Here is an 18,692-nt window from a genome sequence, read left to right on the forward strand (position 1 = left end):
CCAGCAGTTATCAGCCACTGGGGTAGTGTGGTGGTGTCTAAAAACACGTGTATTTTGGCGTTTTCTTTTCACCGTTTGTTTCGGGAGCCTAAAAACATCCCAGACAACCAAAACAAACAGTGAAAACACCTAAATACAGCGCAAACACAGTAAACACCAGCACACTACTCCAGTGGCTGAGCACTGCTGATATAGACTGTAAACTATAAACTAAAATCCTAAATAAAACCCTGAAAATAAAAATTATAAATCACACCCTCACCTTGTTTTCAGTCAGACTGTCATTGCTGTTTGAGAGCTCAGTACTGGCTGACAGACCATCCTGCAAAGAGGCAAAAAAAGAGCCAACATGAGCAAATGTGCGATGAAAATGTTAAAGTCGTTATATTAATTCCAAAAGGATATTTAACTATACAGTCGCCAGTAGGCCTACGTGATATTTCATTAACAGTAGTGAGTATCTTAATTATGTTTTACAGGTTCTGACTTGAACCGTCCGATGCAATATGTTGTTCCAACATTGCATTTTGGAGTGAAACTCTTCATTTAGTTGTAGGTCACATACCTGTACTTGAAGTGAGGGATCTATAACCTTGGAGGACCTTTTGAACATCCCGCCGAACATTGCTGCCTTTTGCTGGATGGGGAGAATTGTACTTTATTTTAGTATAATGTTTAAACTTACATTAAGATACCCAAGACATCAAATTAAACTAACCGACTAAAACCAAAAATAAGAAAACAATCTTGATCCTTGGTCAACTGTTCACAGACCTTGTTCGTTAATGGAATGAATAGCAATGTTTAAAGGAAGTAGGCCTACTAGGTAGTAGGGATGGGATGATATAAAAATTACATGTCACGTTTATCGTCCCATCCCTACTAAGTAGGGCCAAAGTTATAAACAACAGGCCTACAAAAAGTAAAGTAGCCTCATGTAGAATAAGTGACTAGCCCATTGATTCTCAAAGTGGGGTCAGGGGACCCCCAGGGGTCCTTGTGGGGGTGCAGGGGTCCCCAGAAAAAAGTAGTTATAGTTAATATAGCATCACAATCATTTTAACCACTTTTTATCCATTTATACGTTGGCTATTCAAAAATAGCAGATCTACAAGCTCACAGCACGTCACTTCGTTTGTAGTGTAGCTTGTACATCTGCTATTTTTGAAAAATATCGAAACCTTTTGGAAAGTTTTGAATAATATAGATTAAAACAAAAAACACACAAATCTTCTCTTCTGGAGGTCCCTGGCACAAAACGTTTTCAAATGGGGGTCCGTGCCCAAATACCTATCACTTTGAGGGCTGGCCATCACGTTTTGTAGCAATTTGTCGAAATAGTGGGCCTTAAATGTAATTATATATATATATATATATATATATATATATATATATATATATATATATATATATATATATATATATATATATATATATATACATACATATATATCATTCTTATTTTTACTTATATGACAAGGAAGGTTCAGTTTCGCCTTAATTCCACATTACATGGAGGAAACTGCAGTGTTCAAATCCAAATTGAATCACAGAATAACTTTACTTGCATGGGAGGAGGGACTTTCATTCAAATTCATCCCACACTTTGAAAATAGGTCATAATCGTTTCGATGTCCACCTCCATTAATGTCCTAAATCTAATGAATAGAACCCATGTTACACTCAAATCTAACCCCCACTAAAGAAAACCCCCCCGACGCCGAAACTGATGTCCACCGCAGGAAAACAGAGAGAGGTGTCAAAGCAAAGCGACTCATCAAAACAAACAAACAAAACAGTACTCACTGAAACGCCTCCACTACTTTGATCATCACACTCCAAATCTAGGTGATCGTAGCGGTCCTGTCAACGACACAACTTTATGAAATGTAGCCTAATAGTCTTCATATATAGGCTACTGTAAAAGATCAACAATATGCTTCAACATGACAGCCTTTCATTTCTTGAACCCAATAGTAATCCTTCAACTTACCATGGCGTCTTGTCAAAGCGACGTATAGACCAGAGTATGCTGTTGTTATGATGTTTGTAAGCCTAATATATATATATATTTAAAAAACGACCTATATTTAGCACGATGTTCGTCGGATAATAGGCTACTTTGTTGCCAGATAGACTACTTTCTGATCACTGATGTGTTCGCTGGATCTCCTGCTCTGCTCTAGTCTGAGGCTGTGCGTAAAGCTCAAGGTTGGGAGTTTCAGTCTCTCCCCAATGAGAGGTTGCGTTACACACTCTCTGACACACAACGTAACAATCGTCTCCTCCTTCATTCACTTGTTGACTTTCATCAAGAAGAAAGAAGACTAGAAGAGAGAGAGAGAGAGAGAGAGAGAAACCAGAAGAACAAGTTCTCCACACTTCTCCTCCTCGCTGCCCTGTCTGTCTGTCTGTCTGTGTCCTTCAGTCCTGGCCGAGAGAACATTATGGGCGTGGCCCGCGTCACCTGCGAGGTCATGTTACCATTGTGTTGTAAGTAATTAAATGTAATTAATTACATTATTATTATTATCCCCTCTAGCCCTGATACATGACTGTTATATATTATGTGACAGTCATGGATGAACTTCAACTTAGTGTTTGGACTTTTCCCCCTTTTGGCCCGTACATCTACGTAAACGTTCTGATTTCAAATATAAAGTGCTTACCCCATGGCCACGGATGTTAGAATTGTGTACGGGCCCTCAGAAGTACCCGTATCTTCCGTATTGTTCAATAACAAGCATTTTAATCCGATCGGTGGCCATTTTCTGGGAGGTGTATATTGCACCCTGATACATTATAACGATGAGAAATGTGAGCATAGTGCCACTAGGGGGCAGACTGGCACTGTGGTAGATAGTTTGTTTATTTCGGTCCAATGAACAAAATATGGATAAATACCAGTGGTGGAAAGTAACTAAGTACATGTACTCAAGTACTGTACTTAAGTACAATTTTGAGGTATTTGTACTTTACTTGAGTATTTCCAATTTCCAATACTTTTACTTCTACTCCACTACATCTCAGATGCAAATATTGTACTTTTACTCCACTACATTTATTTGAAAACTTTAGTTAGGCTACTTACTTTGTAGATTTTGATTATTATTACAAAACTAGGGGTTACGTATGTAACCCCAGTTTTATTATCTCCGTAAGTACTTACTTATGGGATAACTATCGCCCCCTGGCGATGCACAGAGCACAATACATGGACTCCCGTTGCAATCCTATTGGATAGGGTATTGTGACGCAAATCCGGTATTCCGGAAGGGGTATAAAACCTCTTGCGTCACAGGGTACGCCCTCTAAAAACTTCACCTCTGCACGCCACAAATGCGCACAGAAGGGGTTTCTGGTAAGTATACTACTTACGGAGATAATAAAACTGGGGTTACATACGTAACCCCTAGTTGTTATGTCTCTCCTTCGTAGTATACTTACTTATGGGACACATGCACGCCCCCTGGGGAGCCACATGCCCTAGACCCTACCCATCCGCACACCCTCGGCCCCAGGACCCGCCCCCCAGGCGAGACCTCGGCCACATGGACACCCCTGGCCCTCCGGGCCAGGATGCGGAAAAGGTTCCAGAAGGAAAGGCCCTTACAGACCACACAGTCTGCCTCATGCATCTAATGGACAGACCCCAGTCTTCCCCCAGTCTTCCCCATAGTGATGAGAACCAGGACCTCCTCTCCCCCAGCCTAGCCGGTCCAGGGGAGGCCTAAGAGGAAGAACAAGCAGGAAGAGAAGCATGCCCCTAGGCTTGCCCATCACTCTCCTGGCTTGAACCAGCCGCAACACCCAAGACTGTGTGCGCCATCGCTGATGCCACCACATCCAGGCTGCAAAAGGCTGCAAAGGTCGAAGGAGACGACCAGTTCGCCGAAGAGCATATCTCCTGCATCGACACCCCTCTGTAAAGGGCCCAAGATGCAGCAACACCCCGAGTAGAGTGGGCCCTCAATCCCTCCGGGACTGCAGACCCACTACTCTCATAGGCCAACCTGATCGCTTCCACGATCCATTTGGACAAGGTCGGTTTAGCCACGCCTTCCTTTGGTTAGCCTGACCAAAAGAGACGAACAGCTGAGGCGACCCACGTCTGGCCGCTGTCATCTGGCAGTAAAGTTTCAGTGCCCTTACTGGACAGAGACAGTGCAGCCGCTTATCCACCACCGACGCGAACGGCGGCGGATGGAAAGCCACCAACTCAACTGGGGCCCTAGCCACCATGCCAGTCTTAGACACAAACGCCAAGTTGGGTTTCAGCAAAACCCTCTTGCCGTCGTCTGAGAACCACATGCAGTCCGGGCTCACCGAGAGCGCCTGCATGTCACCGACACGTTTGGCCGTACACAGAGCCACCAGAAGGACCGTTTTGAGACTCACTATCCTCAGATCTGCAGTCTCAAAAGGTTCAAAAGGAGGACGACAGAGTGCATCCAGCACCACTGCCAGGTCCCACTTTGGGAACAAAGGCCTGTTTACCGGCCTGGCCCGCCTAGCACCGTTCATAAAACGGCGCACCAGCGGATGATGACCCACCGTCTCGCCATCGAACCCCTCGTGGCAAGCGGAAATGGCCGCCAGGCGCACCTTGATGGTGGAAAAGGCCAAATCCTGGTTCAACCTGTCTTGTAGGAAAACCAGGATGCTGCCCACAGGCGCCTGGAAAGCAACCACAGATGGTGACTGTTCCAAGCACCAGGACACAAACATGTTCCACCTGACGTCATACTGCAGTACTGCCCAAATCAGGTCCGCGACCTGCGGGTTGAGTGACCACTCCCCGTACCGAAGTCCGCCCATGGACAGCAGGTCCGCCCCGCTGTTCAGGAGGCCCGGCACATGGGAGGCGCGCAGCGAAGCCAGGCGCGACACGCTCCAAAGTGTCAGCTCGCGCGCCAATTTGTCCAACACAAGGGAACCCAAGCCTCCTTGTTTGTTGACATAGCACATCGTTGTGGTATTGTCCGTCCTGACCAGGACATGACACCCCACGATGCGGCTCTCGAAGTGCTTGAGAGCGAGGAAGACCGCCAGCAGCTCCAGGTAATTGATGTGGGCCTCCTTCAGAACGGAGCCCCACGTCCCCCTGGCTGAGTAGCCTTCGTGGACAGCCCCCCATCCTGAGAGGCTGGCGTTCGTGGTAATAACCTTTCGTGACACCACAGCGCCCATCCTGACCCCTTCTGACAGGAAGGTCGCTTGTGACCACAGTCGGAGTGTCCTCACACCCCGTGGGGACACTACCACCTTCCGAGAACCCATGGTGTGCGGGATCTTCAGATCCCGCATCCACCTCTGAAAAGGTCTCATGTGGAGTCTGCCCAACCGGATCAGATGTGGCCGAAGCCATGAGACCCGCTGCTTGCATGCATGTTCTGTACGTGACTCGACGCCCCAAGCAAAGAGACCGCACACATGCCAGAAAGCCGGCTATTCTGTCCTGGGACAGACGCGCCATCAGCGTGGTCGAGTCCAGCGAGATCCCCACGAAGGTGGCCTGTTGCGATGGGACCAACACGCTCTTCTGAGCGTTGGTTGTGAACCCCAGGGATGTCAGGTGCGCAATGGCCATCACCGTGTGCCGCGGTGATGCCCCCCCCCCCCCCCCCCCTCGACTCTGCGGCCAGCAGCCAGTCGTCAATGTACGTCGCCAGACGGAGACCCTGCTGCCTCAAAGGAGCTATGGCCGCATCTGTGCATTTCACGAAAACCCGGGGGCTCAGTGACATGCCAAATGGGAGCACCGTATACTCGTACACTTTGCCTTCGTAGCCAAAGCGCAGGAACTTCTGGTACGGAGGGTAGATTGGGACGTGAAAATAGGCATCCTTGAGATCTATGCTCGTCCACCAATCCCCCTGTCGTATAGAGCGTAACAACGTTGCCGTTGTCAGCATTCGAAAATTGAAGACCTTCAGAAATCTGTTCAGGCCCTTCAGATCAGAATAGGTCTCACGCCCCCCCCCCCTTCTTTTTCACCAGGAAATATTCCGAATAGAACCCCATCCGGTTCTGAGTCGGAGATAATTCTCTGATCGCCCCCTTGCTCAGGAGAGACAAAACCTCCTCTCTCAGCGTCATGGCCGCTTGGCCCGACGCTCGAGAGAACAATACTTTGTCTGTTAGCGGAGGTTGGCTGGAAAATTGTAACCTGTAGCCCCTCTGAACGGTGCGTAGCACCCAGGGGTTCGGTTTGCAAGCTTTCCATTGATTCAGACACTGAGCGAGGGGATTCGTGGGGTTGGTGGGGGCTGCTGACGTCACCTGCTCCATGGAGCGCGCTCCCGTTCCTATGGGAACCGGTGACGCCTCTGATCTGACCGCAGGGGCCATCAAGGAGGCGTCCACAAGGGGCAGCAGCGGTAGCGTTGGTCCGTTCGTCGGACATGAGGAAGTCACGTGACTGGGCACGGAAGCCTTCCACAATGTCAACATCCGCCCTGCAGCTCTGCCTGTTAGCGTTAGCTGGGCTCGTGGGACGGAGGGGGCTACTGATGACGTCACCTCTTTGGAGCACGTGCCCGTTCCCATATGAACCGGAGACGCTGTCGCTCTGAGTGACGTGGTAGCGGAACCCTTCAGCGATGTTGTTGTTACCCGGAACGGAACTCTCGCCCAACATGGGGAGTGTAGACGGTGTAACACCGGGGCCCTCTGACATGTAAACTTCCGCATCGCCTCGCCCGCCATCTTGGGGAGGTTGAGGGAGGCGGCCATCTTGTCTTTCCTCCGTCCTACAGTGGCGCTTTGACGCCATCTGCCGGACGGAAGAAAGAACTGACGTGACCCTTGTAGGATTTTACGTTTGAGACATTTGATTCATTGCAATTGGTTGTACTACCTGCATTTGATTCATTATGTACATTGCATGCATAGGGTCTGTCCCAGCAGTGTTCGGAATGTCGTTCAAATGACAAACCGAGCACTGTGGGCTCATTAAAGGGTGATGACGGGGCCCCCCATTCGATTCGAGGGGCGATCTGCATCGTTCTTTGACATGAGAAAAAATGAGTGGTTGTGTTATTGGCAATACTTTTATTCCACACACAGGCTGCACATTGGTTACACACAGTGGCCCTCATTTATCAACGCGGTGCAGCCCAAATAATGGGCGTATGGCGAGATCACCGCACCTTTCGGCATTTATCAATATATCCTGACGTGGGCTTCATCCTACCATACGCTGAGATCTCACGTCTGGTCGAGACCAGTTGTTGACGTTGGCTGCGCCCCTTTATTCCATTCTAGACCTGCGGAGCAGCATTGTCTGACTGTCTGACAGGCATCTGGACACATAATCCACTCCTAAATGTATATCTACACTAATAAATAATACCTGTGAAAATATAACATTTTATAAAGTAATTTAAACAAACTGCTTTAACAGTCATTCAGTTGCATTGGCTATTTTAAAATTGCAAGCTCAAAAACGGGTCGCATCGCCACGCGTTGTGAGCTTGTAGATCTGCTATTTTCAAAATATACAGCGCTGCGAGCGCATTTTCGGGACTCCCGACGATCTTTTCATGGACAGTGAGGTGTACAAACTTACAGTAGCTTGTCCTATGTTATGGAGTTATGTCATAGAGAGTTTTGAAGACTACAACCTGCGCTGGGTTAAGGATATAAACCCGACGCTCCAATCTCTTATTAACGTGGTGGTACGGGAATCACTGCCGCCCGTCCGAGTATCGCGGGGAATATCCTACATGACTGCTTGTGCACTGCCCGGTATGGGTTAAATACATTAATATACAAACGTATTCCATTCATGGCGATGTGATTGGTATCATGATATGTCATTCATGTAGGCTACAAGCCTACGTGACAAAGATTATACCGCTACGGATTACATGAAAGACACAGTTGGGAGTGTGTGTATGTGTGTGTGTGTGTGTGTGTGTGTGAGTGAGAGAGAGAGAGAGAGAGAGGGGCGTGTGAGTGTGCGTGTGTGTGTGTGTGACTTGACAGGCAGCGAGGCGAGGCGATCGGGGGAAACTCTTTCTTATTGGCTTTTGATGTCTTTGGTCGTATTCTGATTCTTCTTCATGTCGTAAAATCGGGGCGTTTTGAGAATATTTAAGGGCGTGTTATTTAAATGACGCTCGTTTTCAGACGTGAGATTTATCAAAGCTCCGACCTGATGTACGCCAGGATTGGCTGTGTAGGATTCGTTGATAAATGTGACTTTGACGTTGGTGTACGCCGAATATATGGAAAAATATAAGCCGGTTTATACGCTGCGTTGATAAATGAGGGCCAGTGGGACCACAGGACGAAATGACAACTGAACCCTGTCCATTGTATATAGCGTCTCTTTTAGTCTCTGTGTACCCGAGGAGCCGCCCTTGGCTCTGTCCATCGGGGCAAGATGAGCGCCAGTCCTTTTTCCCAACAGCAGCTGGGGAACGGGCCCCACACCACACCGTCCTAGTGGCAGTGGCTCTGAAAGCCCGGTGAAACCGGGAAAGGACTGTCATTTACCCCTCCCCCTTCGGCTAGCCCCGCTGCCTTTGCGTTGAGGCTTAGGCGAAGGGGGGGGGGGTGGCGGGGGGCGCTTCTCGTCCTTACGCCTGACGTCCCCTACTCCGAGTGAACCGGGTCGCTCCCAGGAGCTGGTTCTGGTCGAAGAAGAGTGGGACGTGCCTCGCTTGCGACCGGAGGCTCGCGCCCCACCCGTGGGCCTCTGCTGCTGCGGCCTAGCCAAAGCAGAGGTGGAAGGGGTTAGGAGGCCTGTCGCTGCCTCCTGTCTCTGTTTCTCCTTCGCCTTTGTCTCGCTCAGAAGCTTGGCGGCGGTGTCAAACAGGTTGTCCGCTTTTAGTGGAAGATTGAGCAGCCCAGTGGATACGTTCTTATCACATTCAGCGGTGAGCTCGAGCCATTTTGCCCTCTCTAGGTCCGCGACGAGGGCCATGGCTCGGCCGCACCTGGTGATGGCCCGCCTGAAGATGGCCGAGACGGGTTCGGAGGGCTCTTTGTCCGCGACAGAGTCCCTCGCCGCATGCCTACTTTTTCCACCACTGATAAATACATAGGAGGTACAGTTAAGTCAACTGAATTGAAAATGACCCGGAAAGGTGTAGGCTGAAGCAGGGGCTCATTTCTGCCTACCCTGCGGTGTGGTGTTTCCTTACTGCCTGCGGTGGCAGAAGGAAAAATGTGATGTGTAGCCCTAGCTGATGTTTCTAATATCCAGCAATATTGAAGATGGCTACATTAGAATTGTTGTCACTGACTGACCCAAGGGCTGGACATCATTGGTGGGGGATGACACTGAATTCCCAGTTTTATTGTTTCATTGTGGCATTATTGTGTACTTTCAGTTGGCTTATTGTCATCAAGAGCATGGAAGGATTTTGGACCGGGCCAATGGGGCCATTCAGAGCCCAGGGGCCCTTGACTACCATGGGTCCCTGGGCAAGTTCAATCGAGAATTCAATAAAATGTGTATAGGTTTACAACGCTCAAATATGTGGGCCCCTCAGCGCATAGTAGTAGGCTACACATCAGGACTTACATCTGACTAATCTTTCAAGACAGATTCAGCTAAAAAAATTATATTATAATTATTTTTACCGATGGGTTCCCAGATTGACATCCGACTAACAGAGCTTTTTGCATGCAAACAAATATCATGTAAATACTATAAGTTGTAAATCCTACCTTATTCGAGGCGGGCAGACAGATTTATGAGCTACTCCCTGTAATACAAAACAAATAAAGTCAATTCATCTTGGCAATGCACTTCGCTCAGCAGGGTGCACGACTGATCAGCGCACAAGCTCCATAAATAAATCAGTTGTGATGCTTAATTCACAGTGGTGGAAATTATATTCCATTCAATACTGGATTCAAAGAATGACGCTGAATTAATGCATATTGTGACATCCACGGACTGGACCAATCTCCACAGGTGTTGGTAATTAAATGAATCACTTGTGCGCAGACTTTATCGCTCTTTTATTTTATTATATTCCATGCAAAGAATACCCTGAATAAAGGGTATAATATTTGTGGGCTGGCGCGGTGCGGGCCGCGGCGCAGTGTAAACATCACCTTGATTGGCTGGGAAAAGGGGTCAGGGTCAGGTTTTCACTGGCTGACAAGTAAATGAGCAGAGGGGAAGATTTCATTGGCTGGAAATTGCATTGGCCGGAAAATGAAGGGCGGTGGTTTTCATCTCCAGCAATTGAAGCCGGGAGCTCTGTGAATGGTCAGATAATGAAGCGTCCTTACAGTCCATCAGGGGCTGGGTAGAGCCAGAGCCTTATAAGAGAGTTACGACACTAGCTTTGACTCCCATTGTAAGAATGGAATGCGGAAAAGCTCTGTCTATCTCAATGAAATAGTTCCAATGTTTGGAACTATAGCCCATAGCAGCCCGCTTTGCGGCGAGATCAAAGCGTGACGTTACTCTCTCTTCTACACTCTGGGTAGAGCTACCCAGACACAAACATCTAGCCATGATCTAACTCAAAGCTAATAGCTACACATTTCAGTCCACTAGTTCAAATGATAACTTGCTTGATTCATCATGTGGTTGGAAAATATTACTTAACCACACTAACCCTGGCATCATTATTTTGTGCAAAATGTTCAATTATTATACTTTTTAATTCTGATATTTCTTTTTATAAAAATAAAATAAAATGACTGAAAATAGCAGATCTGCCGGGCAGCTCACAATATGTTTTGAGCTTGTAGATCGTCTAGTTGTCGCATGATGAAGTATAGCGCTTAAAGGAGCATGAAACCCTAGGTCTAGGCTGATATGATATCTTTTCCACTTCAGGTTAAAAACTACAATAGGGTAAACATGGTTTCATCTCCCTTTAAGTGATTTAAAAGTCCAAAAGTCCAATGTATTTTTAGTTTTTACAAAATGGGGCTAAAGTGGTGAGGGGCATCATGTAGTTATGGAGGCATGTTACTGTTTTTGCCAAAAGGCCACTGTGCTTTAAGGTGTCTCCTCAATTCTTGGAGCAATCAACTGTATTACAACCATTATTAACATGAAACCTAATCACAGCTGGCTGTTTTTCAGTTTTATTGTGGATTTTATTTTCTATATAATGCTGCATATTTGTATTGTAAAATTAATACATGTTATAATATGTTGAGATTTTAATGATTTGGGTTATGATTTTATACGGCTACTACCTTGGCCGGGTCTGTAAGAGATTATTGATCTTAATGGGACTGTAGCAACTAAATTAATGGGATTGTAGCAACTAAATTAGTATATTATGGTCTGATCCCTGAGTTCGTTGGCAGAACTACCGTACCACCGATCTGTCTCAGACTGCGCGTGTCTAACATAGGCCTAGTTCTCCCCATGCAACCCACGGAGACTGGTTTTCCCCATGATATCATGTATATTAAAGCATATCCATCACCACCTTTGACTTTTGTCTCCAGCTCCTCTTGCCTCATCACTTAATGATTGCTCTGGAATTCCTAGTTTGAAGGGGCTGACGTCATCAAAAATAACTGTCGTAGTTACTGACGTAACTTATTGTGTTCAAAAGACCAACATTATACGTTCATCTCAGAATGAATTAGGTCTGCTCGAGGGAACCTTAGGAAGCGAGTCAATATTTAGATTACCAAATTATATTTCAAAGATATGTCAGCAGAAGCAGACAAACGTGAAACTGTGAAAGCTCTCATTATGAAGTTTGAGCATCACTTTCAGGACCTAGAGCCCCCCTCCCCGGCCAAAGGGGAGACATCGGAGACATCATCATCAGTGCAGAGACCAGTGAAACCAGTGAGAGATACGATAGACAACAGACGGACACCATCACCCTTTCAGAAATCGCAAATAGACACCGAGAAGAGATGTGATCAGAAAGAGATGCAGGACTACTATCCATGCGATACTGGACAGGCTCCGCGCATCTCATCTCAACCATCCAAAGTAGCCACGGATCAGCAGCAGAGACATCAAATGGATGAGGCTTTGGTAAAGTCTCTGAGAGACTCAGGGATGCAATCATATGACGGTGAACAATCGTCTGTTCTGAAAAGTACCTCTATCATTCACGACACGTACAGCCCAGCTCCACCAATGTCCAAAGCAACCATGGATCATTATCCGAGATATATTAAGAGAGATGATGTGAGTTCCCACAGCCATCATGGTGAAGCTGAACTGGGTAGGGGTTACTCTGTCCTTGCCGATGTTCAGTCCCCCCCACTACAACAACATTCACCCAAAACCAGTCAAATCAATCATCAGATGAAGGAATTAAATCAGGCTCTGAGACTGGAGCTCGCCGCCAACCCCCATCTAGCTGGTGATGATGAATCGCCTCTTAGGAAGTGTATCGAAATCCTTCAGCAGGCTCAGTACAATACAGCTGCATCATCGTCCAAAGCAGCCTCTGATTATCTGAAACTGAGGCAACTAGAGGCTGAGAATAAGCTTCTGAAAGAGGAGACTGAAAACACCAGCGAAAGGATCTCGGATATGGACCTGATCATGAGAGACACGAGGGATCAATACGAGAGTATGATAATTGAGAGAGAGTCTGCCTGGAAAGATGACATGTACCAGATGGAGCAGAAGTTCCTCAAGGAGAGGCAGGAGTACGACCGCATACTGTCTGAGAGAGAGGACTTCTGGAAAAAGGAAATGGATCTGATGGTGGACCAAGAGAGCAAGAGGATTCTGGCTGAGAGAGAGGATGTCTGGAAACAGGAATTGGGCCAGATGGAACAGAAGTTCATCAAGGAGATGCAGGAGAATGACAGGATGCTGGCTGAGAGAGAGGAAGCCTGGAAACAGGAAATGGATCAGATGATAAACAAACTGCTTGAAGAAAAGGAGGTTGTGTATGAAAATTTCCTCTCAGCACAGCAGAATATAACAGAGCAGATGGACCTGACAGAAAGTCTGTGGAAACAGAGACTGGATCAGACCATGAAAGAGTACAAGCAGAAATGTGAGATCTTGGAGGAACAGGTTAAAGAACTAGAATACAAGCTGGACCACATCAGGAGAGAATGGATAGAGCAAGAAACCGTTTGGACAGACAAAGAACGTATTTGGGTCAGTGATAAGGAGGCTTATGAGAAGAAGCTCAATGTCACAGGCAAAGAGAAGAAAAAGTTGTTCAGGAAGGATTCAAAAAAGACGTCCATCTCTGAAGCGGAGCAGAAAGAGACGGATCAGAAATGGCCATCAGTCTCCAAGTTCAGAAAGTTAATTGAAGAGCAGAAGAGCAATGACATGCAGCAGATGATCACAGACATAAATTATCTCAAAAGGGTCTTTCTGATAGTAGAGCAGCTAGAAGCTGAGAATGATTCTTTGACAGAGGAGAATAACCAACTCAACAAAAAGGAGCTCAGCACCTCCCAAGCCTTCCAGGAAATGGAACATAAGTTTAATAAGGAGAGGCAGAATTATGAGAGGATACAGTCCACTAACCAGAAAATCGAAGAGGACATCCGCTTCCTCCAAGAGAGGGTGCAGGAAGAGAAGAAATATAAAGAGCAGGCAAACTCAGAGCTCAAACGCGTGCTGGCTGAGAGAGATAAAGCCTGTAGAGATCAGAATGAACTGAGAGAAATTCTGTGGAAACAGGAGCAGACTGTGGAACAGGCCAGGCTGAAGATACACAAATTGTTTAAAGAAAAGGAGGCTTTGTATGAAAAACTCCAATCTGCACAGCAGAAGAGCACTGACATGAAGAAAGAGATGAAGACAACAGAGTTAAAGCTCTTCCAATCTCGGAGCAAGAGGGTGGAGTCTACCACAGCGAAAGCATTGAGGGAGCGGCTTGACCTGCTAGAAGGTTTGTGGAAACAGAAAGTGGAGCAATATACAGAGGTTAAAGATGTGCAACACCAGCTGGACTGCATCATGAGAGAATGGAAAGAACAAGAGACTATTTGGACCAATAAAGAAATGCTGTGGGCCCAAGAGAGGGATGACTTGGAGGAACGCATGAGAACCAAAGAACTAACTTGGGCCAGTGAGAGGGAGGCTTTGGAGCGCAGCGGCAACTTCAAAAAGAAAGAAAAAAGAAGATTGTTTAGCAGCAGCAGGAGGGACTCGAGAAAGACGACTGTCACCCCTGAACCCACAAGTAGCTTTGCAGAGTCTCAACCCAGCAGGATGATGCGGGAGCGAGAGGCACCCACCGGGAGGGGGGGTGCACTCAGCAGAGTGCCGGACACTGCACTCAGCAGACTGTCGGACAGCAGGGTGCACGACTCGTACCACCCAGACACGCATACAGCTGATGAGGACCGCTCAGAGAGGACCGCCGATGCCTTCGGCGAACAGGTATCTGCTTCAGAGCCAGGGGGCCCAGCTCAGGAGAACGAGTCTGTGGCAGCTGAGCCCTCAGCGGACGCAGACAATGCGGCTGAGCCCCAGCCAGAGACACAGACGGCTGAGGAGGACGAGTCTGCGGCTGCCTGAACCCTCGGCGGAGGATGAGGTTGAGCCGCGGCATCCTGACGAGGTGGAGCCCCAACCAGAGGGCAAGCCAGGGCAAGATGTCCACTTCTATGCTGGAGTTGCGATCTGCATGAAGATGACCAAAACAATATAGTTTTTTTTTTGGTCACCTTTTTTTTCCTTTTTTGTTCTTTCTGATGTTCCATTTAGTCACAGTTGAATGATTGTCAGTTCATCATGTGGTCTCTGTTGTAGCTAACCTCCACTGTTGATCTGTGGAGGGTGCATACAGCCACATGTCTCCTCCAATACACATGGAGTCACCAGCAGCATGTTCTCACCTGACAGTGAAGAGTTCCACGGGGAGAGGATAATTGGAGCTCTACTATGGTGGGCGACTGCTCTACCTCAATGACAACCAAGATATCCCCATTAGTTTTTCTTTGTTTAGATAGGAGAGTTTAAAGAGACAAGAAGCTGAGGATAGAGAGCGCTTAAGACACATGGCTGAGGCTGGAATCAAACTGGAGATATTTCCCAACCAGTTGGTCAGTGCACTAAGCCTCCTATTTTTACGCCGTGGCTCTGTTGGAGAAGTCTAGAAGAGGGTCTCCATGTGTCTGTGTATTTGTCCTGGGCTGATCTAGCAAACCGCTGGACTGATCACCTGCAAGTACATCCATGCATTTTTTTTTCACATGTTTTATCTTTTTTGAAACTTAACTTACATTTATGATGGAAATGAATGGCTCAAACCTTGCCCAAACATGAAGTCACACATCACAGATGTAGCCCCATGAAACCACATTGTTATTAGACCCCTTCTTTTTTACAGTGTGACTTTGAAAAGGCTAGCTATCTGTATACGCATTGTGTGCTGCAAGGACCTATCAGATGCACATTTATTGTGCACACTGACTGAAGCCGTCTTAGTACATCCACACATTTTTTTTCCTATCATATGTCATAGGTCACATGAAGTCCGAGATTCACATAAAAGTACGCTGTTATTGGGCCTGCCTCTGTTTTTTCTTGCAGTTACTATGACATGTATGACTTCATATCTGGGCAGGTTTTCAGTCCGATCTGACCAATGACAGTGGGGAAGGAAGGCGATGGGGGCATTTAGTCCTCTTCCAAGTCTGTAGAGAGACGTTGTGAGCCTGTCAACATATGGTATTCCAGAAAAGGACTCCATATATCTTGTAATGTTTTGATCAAACCCGTGAGAATGTGAGTACTTGAGTGTAATTGGACAGTATATACAAAAGTAGGACTTTGATGCATCGACCATGTGTGTTGGAAGTGCGCTTCCAGTTCAGTAAGATCAGACATCTAGCTTGGGAAGTTGTAAAAGCTAAAGTTGCGTGCGTCGCTACAGAGAAGACCCGTATCAGAATACAAGAATTAGGGGCAATGCCCACGTCATAAACTTGACTTACATCCGTAAGTCAGGCATTATATGTAGATTTTGAACAGTATGGATTTTACATTAAATTAGTCCATGGCAGGCACATGGAAGGAGAGTGCACCAGATCTACGATATAATCACACTGTTCAGGAGGTATGTCTGATCGCATCGTAGACCTTCTGTCAGTCTTGACTTGATTGAACTAAAGGACTTGTATTTTTTAGATTCCCTTTTAGTTAGGGTCCATAATCAGAAAAATGTCAATCAACATTTAGTCCCCAAATTTGTGTCTCTCTTTGACCAAATATGGAGTATACTGCGGGAAGATCCCCCTATTTTTTATACGTACATGGCACTAAAGGGGTGAGCCGTCCCACTCCAGATTGACTTAAAGCAAGTACTGCTGCCTGCAAAGGTAAAATGCGCCATTATTAGATGCCGTCTTGTGTTTAACAAACTCTCATTTGGAAAAAACTAAAGAGATGAGACTTAGGTAAATTATGTTTGAGAGCTTGCAAAGGCCCTACAAAATCTCATCTTTATAAGTCCTTGACAAGTTACTGTGCCATTATTATGTCAAATTTTGAATGCTGGATTCATGCTTGGATTATGGATTATGAAGTATTGGGGCCAGATTAGAGGGACTAAGTAGTGTTTTCTAAACAGACTTCATGTTCTGAGAGAGTTAGTTACAACTGGATTCCTGTTATGGAAGAGATTTCCCACTGGAGGCGCACTTCCACTAGTAATGCTGGGAGCATAACTAGTGGACTGTGCAGCATTTGTGAGGTTGCCATTTCTAAACTAGAACTAAATAATATTTCTGAGGAAACAATGCAGTTCGCTTGAAACACTGTAAAGAAAATATGGCTAGTAAAAATGGCATTTGAGAGGAATGTACCTTTAAAAGTACCACCAGTTGAAGTAGAATAGGCCCCCACCCTCCCTACCACAAAAGACATCTTTTCAGACCTGCTTTGCCCAGCTACTCCTGCCCCTTGTTTTTACAGTTACTTTTAGGCACAATTTCTTGCTATTTTTTAAAATGTTCTACCTAATACAGTTATTTTTTTCTATTTAGTGATTTGAGTACATAAGTAAATATTCTATATAGATCTGAGGTATATTGTCATTATTATATATAAAAGTATGCAAAGTGTGAATAGAATTAGCAAGTGGAATTGTACCTTGCAAAGTATAAACAATGTGGATATCATATCTGACATCATATTGATGATGTCAAAGGTTTGTGAAAGTCTGCAGCTTCTGGTGTTAACATGTGTTTTTGTTGAACCTATCCTATTTTTCTGCTTTTTGCGTGATGCAATTTGTGGCAAAACAATGCTGCGTCATTGTTTTTTCAACGCCCTTGGTCAAGGGCCAAACGCCAGCCGATTTTCATTGGATAGCCATTCGTCCAAATTCAACACATTATGTTCAACATTGCTGAGAGACACAGCATTAAGGTTTTGATTTTTCATTATCTTACTACTATAATTGACAAAAGCTCCGAAGTTCGTCCGGGATTCACAAGCACAGGATCACTCCACATGCCTCCAAGACCTGTCACAGACTGTTGATCAGAGCTCTGGCTATTATTTAGGCATCTTACCCCACCTCGATCAGTGATCAGACTCTCGGCTTGATTGATTTTCTGATTTGCCTATCAGACCCTCAGCCTGATCTGGCAGGTTGCCATAGCAACCAGATACAGGAAGTTTGACCTCTTTTGACCTCAAGAAAGGCTTTCTATTTGACAGCAGGTGGGTCGTGACTCGCGAGGTTGGGAGGTTGGGACTAGAGGCCCTAACCTCTAGTTCATATAATGGCCAACCAAGAAATAAGAAAACAGTAGCTGCTGTCGCGGCGCAATACATCTACGTAGGTGATGCGATTCTTGCCTTTCCTGACTTTTCCCAGGGTATAGGCTCCCATAGTGTCAGTTTGCTTGCCACTACTGCCTGACGATGCAGTGCCCCGCCAGCCTCATCCTTCTCTCTCTGACTTTGTCTGTGACCTGTGTTAGGTCCCTGTAGAGGTCCTCATTTCTGATGTGATCCGTCCATATGACACCTACGGCTCTATTCTGGGCAAAGCTAAACCCGCACCCGCGGCCCATTAGCCGCGAAATACGGATAAGACAGCTGGCACTGTCCCTAAACGCTATTCTGCGTCTGCTATATACTCGCTATGCATTATGCCCACTCCATTATTTGCGCATGGAGGTGTGCCCATGGGCGTGTTGTTGCTATATCCCATAAATTGGATTGGGTTTTATTATTGTAACGCCCAAACCTATGCATAATGTAACGGGTAGTGCAGGTGTTTTGCGGGTAAGGCAGGTGTCCCAGAATAGCAACTTTGGCGGGGGAACGCCCCTTGCGTCCTAAATCCCATATTAGTGGCTTTAGCCACTTCGGCCCTGAATAGGGCCCCTAGTGCCATTCGTAGTATTCTTGTGTAGACTCCATCCAGGGCCCTTTCCTGTTGCGCTGTGAGGGTCCATGTCTCAGCCCCATACAGCAGTACTGACTCCCACTGTAGCTACGAACAGCCGCGGCTTGAGGTCTGATTTCCACACTCTCCTCATCCCAGACAGGTGCCCCCCCGGACCTTCAGGTCCTGTTCCGTTGAAGCAGTCCAGGCCCCGAGATATTTGAAGTCCTCGACTGCCTCGAGGACTTCAATTCAATATAACTAATTCAGACATTAAATATAATATTACACACACAAATCGCCCTTTACCTTATAGCTATTCAGTATGCTTAGGAGGCAGTCTCAGTCAAGTTGATTTCCTTCTGTGATTTCCAGTGCTGTAAAGTAACTAAGTACATTTACTCAAGTACTGTA

The 18,692-nt window shown here is 46.4% G+C and overlaps 1 protein-coding gene across 7 annotated transcripts in view; it reads right to left on the bottom strand.

Moving 5' to 3' along the window:
• The window catches only part of LOC308092953 (uncharacterized protein), a 28,188-nt gene extending 25,956 nt beyond the window's left edge, over window positions 1-2,232 (bottom strand). For 5 of the 7 annotated variants that reach the window (XM_080439120.1, XM_080439124.1, XM_080439122.1 and 2 more), the window contains exons 1-4: window positions 1,994-2,231; window positions 1,807-1,863; window positions 566-637; window positions 263-322 (exon numbers count right to left, since the gene is read on the bottom strand). In XM_080439120.1, coding sequence (XP_080295246.1) covers window positions 263-322; window positions 566-637; window positions 1,807-1,863; window positions 1,994-1,996 — 192 coding nt within the window. In that variant the 5' untranslated portion in view covers window positions 1,997-2,231. Of the gene's footprint in view, window positions 1-262; window positions 323-565; window positions 638-1,806; window positions 1,864-1,993 lie in introns of all 7 variants that reach the window. The other 2 variants (XM_080439121.1, XM_080439125.1) reach the window with 2 other exon arrangements.
• Window positions 2,233-18,692: the final 16,460 nt, after the last annotated feature.

Source organism: Gymnoscopelus braueri (assembly GCF_963280865.1).
Source record: "Gymnoscopelus braueri genome assembly, chromosome: 10".
NCBI classification, from domain to species: Eukaryota; Metazoa; Chordata; class Actinopteri; order Myctophiformes; family Myctophidae; genus Gymnoscopelus; species Gymnoscopelus braueri.